Source organism: Symphodus melops (assembly GCF_947650265.1).
Source record: "Symphodus melops genome assembly, chromosome: 17".
NCBI classification, from domain to species: domain Eukaryota; kingdom Metazoa; phylum Chordata; class Actinopteri; order Labriformes; family Labridae; genus Symphodus; species Symphodus melops.
The window spans coordinates 16375228-16384803 of NC_136707.1; the positions used below are offsets into that span (position 1 = coordinate 16375228).

At 42.8% G+C, this 9576-nt stretch overlaps 1 protein-coding gene across 3 annotated transcripts in view; it reads right to left on the minus strand.

Moving 5' to 3' along the window:
- dock6 (dedicator of cytokinesis 6) overlaps positions 1-2638 on the minus strand; it is a 34417-nt gene extending 31779 nt beyond the window's left edge. For all 3 annotated transcript variants that reach the window (XM_079365926.1, XM_079365925.1, XM_079365924.1), the window contains exons 1-2: positions 2470-2638; positions 388-469 (exon numbers count right to left, since the gene is read on the minus strand). In XM_079365926.1, the coding sequence (XP_079222052.1) occupies positions 388-469; positions 2470-2519 (132 nt within the window). In that variant the 5' untranslated portion in view covers positions 2520-2638. The remainder of the gene's footprint in view (positions 1-387; positions 470-2469) is intronic.
- Positions 2639-9576: the final 6938 nt, after the last annotated feature.

The following is a 9576-nucleotide window of genomic DNA, read 5'->3' on the forward strand; positions in this document are numbered from 1 at the left end:
TTTGTTTAATAATAACAAGAGCCAGACACGGCCCCTATCACTACAGGGTCTGTATAAATGAGATTTTCATAAATGGTCACGGCACTATTAATCTAGACCCCCATGCTGCTCGTCTCATTTGCCTGATTTCCTGTTGCTCAGGGGTTTCTTCTTCACAGAGTATATAAAGGACCCCTTATTGGATTTTTTTTTTTGTTGCTGAGCGTCTTTACTGAAGTAGCCAAACAACACGGGTGACAGAGAGCACATGGATGTCACGGTAAAACGACACCCATGTGCTTTCCGTCTATCTAAAAAATAAATTCACAAGTTCCATCAATCATCTGCTGATTTAGCCAACTTCATATCGTCTTTTTTTTGTTGTTTTTTTTAAAGAGTGGGACTCACCGGGTGGTGTGGTCTTTTCTTGTTCAGCTGTGGAGAGCCATAGTCTCTGGATACTTGTTTTCTGACTTCTGCAGCCACCGTCCTGAGAAAAGACCCGAAACAAGAGGACACAAGGAAAGCTTTACAGACAAGTTAAGAAGCAAAGAGATTGGTTTGATGGGTGGCTTCATTGTGGTGTCATCGGTAGTAGTGGGTGACTTCACAACACTTGAGAAGTTTCATGGACGAATGGCGTCCCTCACTGTGAAGTTTGTTTTCCGTTTTTTTTGTGTGTTTAAAAATCGAATACAGAAGTGTAGCGTCACTTACGAGGCCAACCGCTTCATTTTGGGGGTTTTATGTTTCTTGTACCAGTCGATGCTTAAAGCCAGCAGCTGTTCTGAACTGGGACTGCGCCGGATCTCTCAGAGAGATGGCGGGCCGGCTCCTAGGAGCGGGCACAGAGCCAGAGCTCTGTCCTCAGAGTTTATGTACTAACGGCAAAATGGGAGGCGAAAAGAGAGACAAAGTGTGAGGAGGGGAGAAAAAAAAACAAAAAAACTCCAATCCTCTCACAGAGACAGCGAGCAGCTGCTGCTCTACAACCACAACATAACTCCTTTCCTCATATATACAGCTGTAACGGCTTCAACATTTACAATGGTGGCCCCTCACGATTACACAGCGCTGGTGTAATCCTTCATTCCATCGAAGCCGAGAGAACACCGACGACCACAATTCCTGTCTCCAACATGGAGCCAGACTTTTAGAACTTTAGCTGAACCGTTTGAAAAAACTCTCTCTTTTTTCAAAAAAAAATTACATTTTACAATGGCTTCATCCTCAGAAGATGAGGAAAGAGTTCCTGCAGCTCTTTGCACCTCAAATTAAAACAGGAAAAAGGAAAGCTATCGGCTGTAAAGGCAATGGCCAGAACACCCCTTCCCACCCTTTCCTGCATCCGGCACCAAACAATGGTCTAAGGAGAGGACGACAGGACTTGGGGAATGCAGTGTGATGATTTTTTTTTTTTTAAACGCACATACTCCTGCATGATATATTAACAATCAAAAAGGCACGCAGGAAATGACAGCTGACCTCCAATCCAACACTTAAAATGAAATGACTTAAAGTTGTGACGGGGGGGCCTGCTCTAAAAAATGTGTTACGACCAAAGTAAACACAAGACTTCTCCAAGGTTGAACTGGACTGAGAAGAAGTTAACCTTCAAGATAATAATCTGTCATCCTGTTGGGTTTTTTGTTGTTGTTTTCTTTTGTAACTGGCTCTTGGAAAAGCTACAGTGTCTGCAAGATCTCCTGTAAAAACTGAAAGATGAGGTGAAAAAACAAACAAACTATAAAGCAAGTTACAAAAAAAAAAAAAAATCAAAGTTTGTACAAGTCCCATTTATTAAAAAAAAAAAAAAAGTGGCCAAAAAGGAGCTACTTAGCTTCAATCCACACACACACACACACACACGTCATTGCATGTTAGTCAAAGAACCAAAACATGCATTTTGCATTTCTCATAGTGTGATTAATATCATTAGCATAATAAGACACTTGATTTGCATAGAAGTCGATGCAGCACAAATAAAGAGTTGCTTTTTTTTTTAAGAAGAGGGAAAACCAGTTTACAACATGTGGAAACAGGTTGCTACAACAATGCTGCAAGGCGTTCACACGATACAAGCACTAAAACGCCTCACTAATAAGACACATTACCGCATTGTGAATTTTCCCAAGACGTTTCCAACGTTTAATACACCCAAATAACACATCCGAGTCTTTACACCAGTCCTCAGCTTGACAGCTTTATCCTGAAGTAGCTCAATCATTTGGTTATGACAATGGGCTTACGATGCTACGAAAACGAAAGACACAAGATAATAAACTCCTTAAAGAATGAAACAAAAATTGTGATGGTGGAAGAGTAATAAAATATATTTTTTTTTAATTTCTAGAAATGTTCCTCAGTGCTTATACTGCCTGGTTAATGTGTAATGATGTCTTACAAATCCTAGCATGATGGCTATGTGTCCAGCAGGTCACTCACGCACAACTGTGGCTGTAAAACAGAAAACTTCTGTCAAAGTCTCACCGGTTAATTTTATGAGCAAACGCCCTCCTCTCGCTTGCTGTGGATGCCATGTCCTGTCCCCCATGTAAAAAAAGCTCTTCGGAGTCAAACTGAAACCATTTCTCAGGTCTTTTGCTTCGGTTATGTGCCGTCTTCTTGTGTGTTTGGGATGCAGAGACTCCCCTAACGCCGCTTCCTTCTCCACGCTTCGGTCCGGGCACGGCTCCCTCCTTGTTCCTCCTAGCGGCTGGGAGCTGAACAGACGCCGGTGTCAAGTGCAACGTGAAACATGAAGAACATCCGGTGAAGTTTCAAAATAAAACACAATAAATTACATTACAAATCCTCCGCTCCGTTATGCGATGTGTGAAATATTACATATATATAAAAAACTCATTTCTCCACCTCTTTGTATAGAGATCTAGCAATCTCAAATAAGCGCACTAATGTATTAGTATTAGGTAGAGACGTGGCTGACATTTCATTTCCGGTCTTACAATTCCTCTTCCAGTAGTGCAACGAGCTTGTATTCGGTGGCTATAGCCACCATCTGTGCATGCTGAGATCTCACCTGACCGGTTTAGAGAGTTCAGTTAATGACTCATATCCACCTTGGTAAAGGTCTCTCTGGTTTCAATTCTGTACTAAATTTAGGAAGTGGGTCAGCATATTATGACAGTAAAGCTTCAGCTGTTTTTTGTTTCACTTTGACGGCGTAGACACTCGTAAATGACAAAGTGTTATTAAATGTCCTTTCTGAATATCACAATAATTAATATTTCTCCCCCTAACTTAAATTCAAATTGCAGTCAAATCTACTGTAATTAAATGGAGCAAATTTACAATAGCAACATCTAGAGGACACATGCACTACAGGTCTGCAAAGCAACAAAGCCTGTTGTAAAGAGAGTTGAGCAGCAGGTGGGGCTGTTCACCATGGTTGAAAAAGAAAGTCATGCCTCATCAGTGATTGTTTAAGATTCAGTCCTCAAATTTGACCTCTAAAATGAGATGGGGAAAGCTACAGCTTTGTTTACTGGCCTACAGCAACTGAGAGTTGTATTACAAAGTCAATTGATGAAAACATATTTTGCAAATCTGTATAAATCGCCTTGAAAGGTTGTAACAGATTATTTAAGACAGTTAAACAAATATGCATGTAACTGAATATCTGATAAGACCTTTTCTTTCTGTATAAGCCAAGAAAGAGTGACATTGTCAGTGACTCTTCCCACCAATGGAAGACTTGCCAGTTTGTTGTAGTGACACGTCGAAGCCACCCTCCATACCCCCTTGTTTTCATATAGCAATGCTCACTGCTGCAACCCCCCCCCCCCTCATTCCTTCTACCCCACAGTCGACTCATTCAGCACCACGGAGAGCTGCTGCAGGTACTTGGGTTGTCCTCTGTGAGATGGCTGATGAATGGCTTGTATTGTATAGGCGAGATGGGAGAGGCGAGACGAAGGTAAAAATTAACCTTGCATGGCAGAGGCTTGGCTGTTTCCGAGCAAGGACAGACGTCTCTGGGATGTATGTTTATGTGTAGAGCAGCAGTGGAAGTAGTATAAGAGCTCACAGAAGGCATGAGTCTGCTCCATGAATGCTGCTAATGAAAATAAATGAATCCACCTCCACCCTACACCAGCACGCTTCTATCACAATGCAAAAATTAATCTTTCTTTCTTTGCCGCCCTCATGTGCAGCAAATTCAAATTTATTGTGCAATGGTGCTTTCCATAATTTTATTTTTTTTATTAATGAAATATGATATATGTCTCCTCCTGGCATTAAAATGCAAATACATCTTACACATCAAATTGAACTTAACTGATTAAATCTCTTCCCTAATATAAATCGTTTTGATGGATATTCCTTCAGCACATTGTGTGTTTGTGTGACATTGCAGTGTCCTTGTTGGAAAACCTGCTTACTACGAGGCTGAATCCACGCCTGCTTTATCCTTCTGCTCGCACCTTCCCTTCCTTTCTGTTCATCGAAGGCTTTCAATTCCTAGATCGGAACTATTGTTTGAGCGCCCAGCCCCCATGGCAGCAAGAGCCCCCCCCCCCCCCAACCCCACCACCACCACCACCATCACTGCTGCGTTACCAAAGAACAAAAGAGAGAGTGTCAGACACCACCCACTAGATCTCTTTCACACCAGAGCCCCCACCTCAGTTCCAGATGGGGTTGCCTTTTTTCAGGGTTTTCGCTCAACCCCAAGAGTCCTCCAAAATGGAGCCCCCCCCCTTTTCCCCGGAGCCCACTACTCAGCTGCTCGTCATCCACCTGCTCCACCGCCACGCGCCCGTGGCCAGGGCACGTCCCCCCTCTATCCCGCCCCACCAGGGAGTCCTATTAAAATCATTAACCACTTTTCTTACTGGGGTCTGCTTTTAGGATATTGCTCAGACAGCAGTAAAAAAAACTTTAATTATATTAACTCCTAAAGAAGAAGGACAAATGCTCACTAACTGAACAATGGGTAGTTATACACAACCAATAACTTTAATAACTATAAAACTGGTCGTACTCATAATTTTTCTAAAACATTTTTGAAGTAATACATTGTAAAAAAAAAAAAAGAAAAAAAAAGGAAAGGATTGCACAGGTCCGATCCCAAAACAGGATGGAGGAATTACACCAGACTGAATATTGTAATCAATAATGCTAATTCTACTCTCCATCCTGTGGTGGTGTCACATACAAGGGGCAGGCAGATGCTCATTTGTCTCTTTCTCTCAAAGCATCAACATGTAGCATCTTCAGGAGATTCTCTGCTTTAACCTCCACCCCTGTCCTGACCTTTCCCCTCCAGGGACAGCGAGAGAGGGGAACAGCAACAGGACACATCTGCTACAAGACAGCTGCTAAGACTCCTAATGTTGATTCTACTGTCGGGGTTTTGGGGGGACTTACGGTAATCACGGCTCAATCACTTAAAAATCTGCTTAATTGCTACAAACACACAGCGCTACAACATTTCAGTATTCACCTCTCCTCCAGCCACAAATAGATATATCGAGCTAATCACACAGAGGAGAAATGTGTTTCAGCTCTTTGCATATATTCACTAATAAACTGTAAGGAATCAATTGGAAATATCTTGCACAGCAACATTTATGTCTCTACCACCAGTGTGCACAGCCACACTTTCTCCTCTGCCTACATTACATGCATGACTGCCTCCTATGCTGTCACTCACTAACCAAGATTTATGGAAATATTCCCTTCCAGCTCCGCTCCATGCAGTCAGTGCACAGAGTACAGTGCCATTACTGTGCTTGAATATATGCAGATATATGCATTTAATATGTTTAAGACTTCTTAGCAGCACTTGCCTCAGACTTTTTTTTTTTTTTTTACAGGTTCTGTGCTGCAGGAAACATCTACACCCCCCATCACAATTACCACCACCCCCATCCCACCACCATCCTCCAGTCCCTAAGGGTTCAAGCACCCAAATCAATCGAAAGAAAGAAGAGTGCACTGTGGTCCTCCCCCTACATCTGTCAGGGAGGGAGAGCAGGAGGCGCCATACTCATGGGCTGTATAGGGGAACAATATCACTCCATCTGTCACAAACCGTTTCATCTCTAATGGGATGAAATATAGCTCGCAAATACATCTACCTCTACATCATCTATGTGTATTAGTTTACTGCTGCCCAAGCCTCTACCAATTCCCAGAAGCAAACGCCAGTGGCTTTTTGTCTCATATTACGATCCTCCCACCGGCAAGCACTCTCCAACCACCTTGCAAATTATGCTTTTAAGCCAAACAGCATGTAAGAAGACATTTCTCCACTTTACACAGTGAAGCAGAAAATTAAAGGACTACCAAGCAACACATTTGCATGTAAAAAGTTTCAGACTGAATGTGCAGAGCAGCAAACCTAATGACTTAATGAAAGCAAATGCACATATCGTATTTGGAGGAAATACTGGAGAAAAAGAAAAAAAAAGTAAGATGCAATCTGATAATAACCAGAGTGCTCTTTCATATTCAAATAGTGCTGCTGTGTTCGGAGGATGGGTGTGGCCAGTTGATTCTTCTTGCCTCCTGAGCTGTCGCGGCTTTGTGCTTTCCACGAGCCCATTTGCTCTATCAAATTATACAATCGGACCGGCCATCGGTCACTGCCAAGGACGAATAACAACCTCGGCCACTCCTATCAGAGTCCACGGCACTGTAAACGCTGCTCTCGGACAAAACAAAGGTAGAGCAAAGAGGTCCGGTAAGCACTAAAACAGCACAAAACTGCCTGCCTGTTTACTTATAGGAGGATTGAAGAAAAAAAACAGAAACACTTCCCCAGGAGCCATCATGCAACTCTCTGAGTAGCAGGTAGAGCTGCAATCTCAGTCATTCATATTTAATTCCACATGAGTTTCCGGCCAGACTAATGTGCTATTGATTTCAAGTCTCCTATTACTGAAACTGGGGAGGGCCATGAGGGAGGAGAGCTGGACTACAGGGAGTGAGAGCAAGAGATTGAAAGAGGAGAGGTGGAAGGATGAAGATGGAGGGGACGAATAGAGTGCAATAGCCAAACCAGTGAGTTTTTTTTAGGGGACATTATCCTATTCCATTTGGGCCTGTATCAAATAATCTCCTCTCTCCCTGTCAAGTAAATACAGAACACACTCTACATGAAAGCACAATGAGTATGTTTCAGGTTGAGGCGCGGCATGTGCTTTATATTATTTATCGTTTATTAAAAGTCAGGCAGTTCAGGAAAGCTAAAAACAGCTCGGCTTAACAGGAGCAGGCATACTTACACCTCGTCTATTTGTTTTATGTCTGTCACTTGTGTGTTTTTTTTGTTCATGTCACATAGAGAGAGAGAGAGTGAGAGAGAGTGAGAGAGAGAGAGAGCGCAGGAGAAAAAAGGAGCGAGAGAAAAACAAAGAGAATGTCTAAGAGCTTTGTGTATTTAAGGTTTCTCCCCAGATACCAACTCAGACAGGACAAAATGAAAGATTAATAACTACGGCTTTATATCTAAAAAGGTTTGGAGGAGAGTGTGGTCTCTTAAAAGGAGGTGAGTCCTTCTTGGACCAATCTTTAGTCCACATGACATTCATGAGCATACAGTGCTGACACATCACATTTTGAGAAAAATGAATTCATGTGTGGCTCAGTGTGTCTTTTCCTTTTGTGGTAAGACAAGAAAACACAAAATAAAATGACCTCAACGCATCAACAGATCTCATAGTGCACTGACTCCATGCACGCTAACACAGATAACTGTTCACAGAGAATTAAACAGGCACATGGAAAGCGGAATATAATCCATAAATAAAAAGATGACAAGAGCGTCTACTTCAGAGACCTCCTCCCACCAGCCTGTCTACTCTAATAATAGCCCAGAGACAACAAATCCAGACAGACAGAGGGAGAGAAAGATATCGAGAGAAAGAGAGGCGAGAGACACAGAAAAAGAAGTGAATCCAGGAGGGAGTCTACAAGAAATTCGCCAAATAATACATACAGGGCTGAATTAGGCCAGATGCCACGATCAACAAATGTCCTTTTAAAAAAGAGGCTAATTTAATTTGGGATCTTTTCCTAAAAGCAATAAGTGCTTTACTGCTGCTGCCACAGCTCCCTGAAATGCCAAGACCCAGGCTTGGAAGAGAGAGACCACTGAATTAAGCAGACCTGAGGCTGAATCATCTTCCCCATCCCCCAGATACACTGTCATAGTGTCACTCGCTTGCTCGCTCGCTCGCTCGCTCTCCCTCCCCTCCTTCTCTCGCTCACACACACACACACACACACACACACACAAGGCCACTACCTTACCGCAGGGCAATGGCAACAGGCATTCATTTTGACGTAATACTACAGAATGATAGACTTAAGAAACAGGACGAGCGAGGCCAAGAAATTCAGACCTTAAGGGGTTTTGCGATATACAGAGTGAAGAATCATTATCTGCCTTCTATTCGGAATTCAATTATGATGCATTTACTAATTCACGTGCTACTGGCATGAAGATATATGAACTAAACTTAATTTGAATCATAGAGAATGGGTGTTTTATCTGCCTCGTATGCTGTGCTTTCTATGATAGCAGTGCTAAATATGCTCCCTGTGTGGCCTCGTGAACTTCAAAATCAGTAAACTCATATTTATAAATGTGACGAGTTCATCCTTCTGGCACCGAGGAGCATTCCATGATAGGCCAAAAACAAAGACGCCACTGCAATCAGACTCCTAATTGGCACTAGTGGAGGAAGACTTCACAATAAGACAATAATCAGAAGAATAACAAAAAGCCTTTTAAGCCAAACCAATGCTTGATCCTTTGATTCAGTAATGTACAATAGGCGCTTCAAATGCCCTCTTACCCACAGGGAGAATTCTGCTGCCGTGCTACCAACCAGGGCTCTAATGAGAGGCCACAATTAAGCCCGTTTATTCACATTAAGTGTGAACTGTAAGTGGGGCTGCAGTCAGTTGACAGACCTGGGTGCCTTTGTATTACAAGAGCCACTATTATTCAGCAAACAAAGACGGAAAAAACACAAGCACCTAATGACTGAATCTCGCCTTCTCTTAGACGGCCATACAAAACGGCTGAAACACACACACACACACACACAGACACACACGGAAAAAAAAAAAAACACTCTTCCTCCCTCTCTTACAAACTGACTCAAAGGCTCCAACGCATCCGGGCCGAGTTGAGTCACTGCTTGACAGAGCGGAGGGGGCGGGGTTAAGAAAGACTGACAGTGGGGCTCCATCTCTATCCTCTTATTAACGCTTAACGAGTGCTTTCCTCATGCAATATTCATCTCCACTAATATCATCCAAGCTCTGAGCCAAGCTTGCTACTTATGTAAGGCAATTATGTAAAATATCAGACAGGGTCCATGTTGAAAATCTGACTGGAAGAGAGCTGCAGGACAATGACAGAAGAGAGGGGGGGGGTGTAAAAGTGACAGGGAAGGATGGACTGGTAGGTGAGAGAAACAATGACAGAAATACGAGAAAACAAGGAACGCGTTTCCTGCGGTTTCTCCTTATCTGCTTCGTGCTTGCAGGCTTCTATTCACAGTATGCTGAAAGGTAGGTGGTCAGTGTCAATAACGCAAACAATCTCCTGCGTGCAGC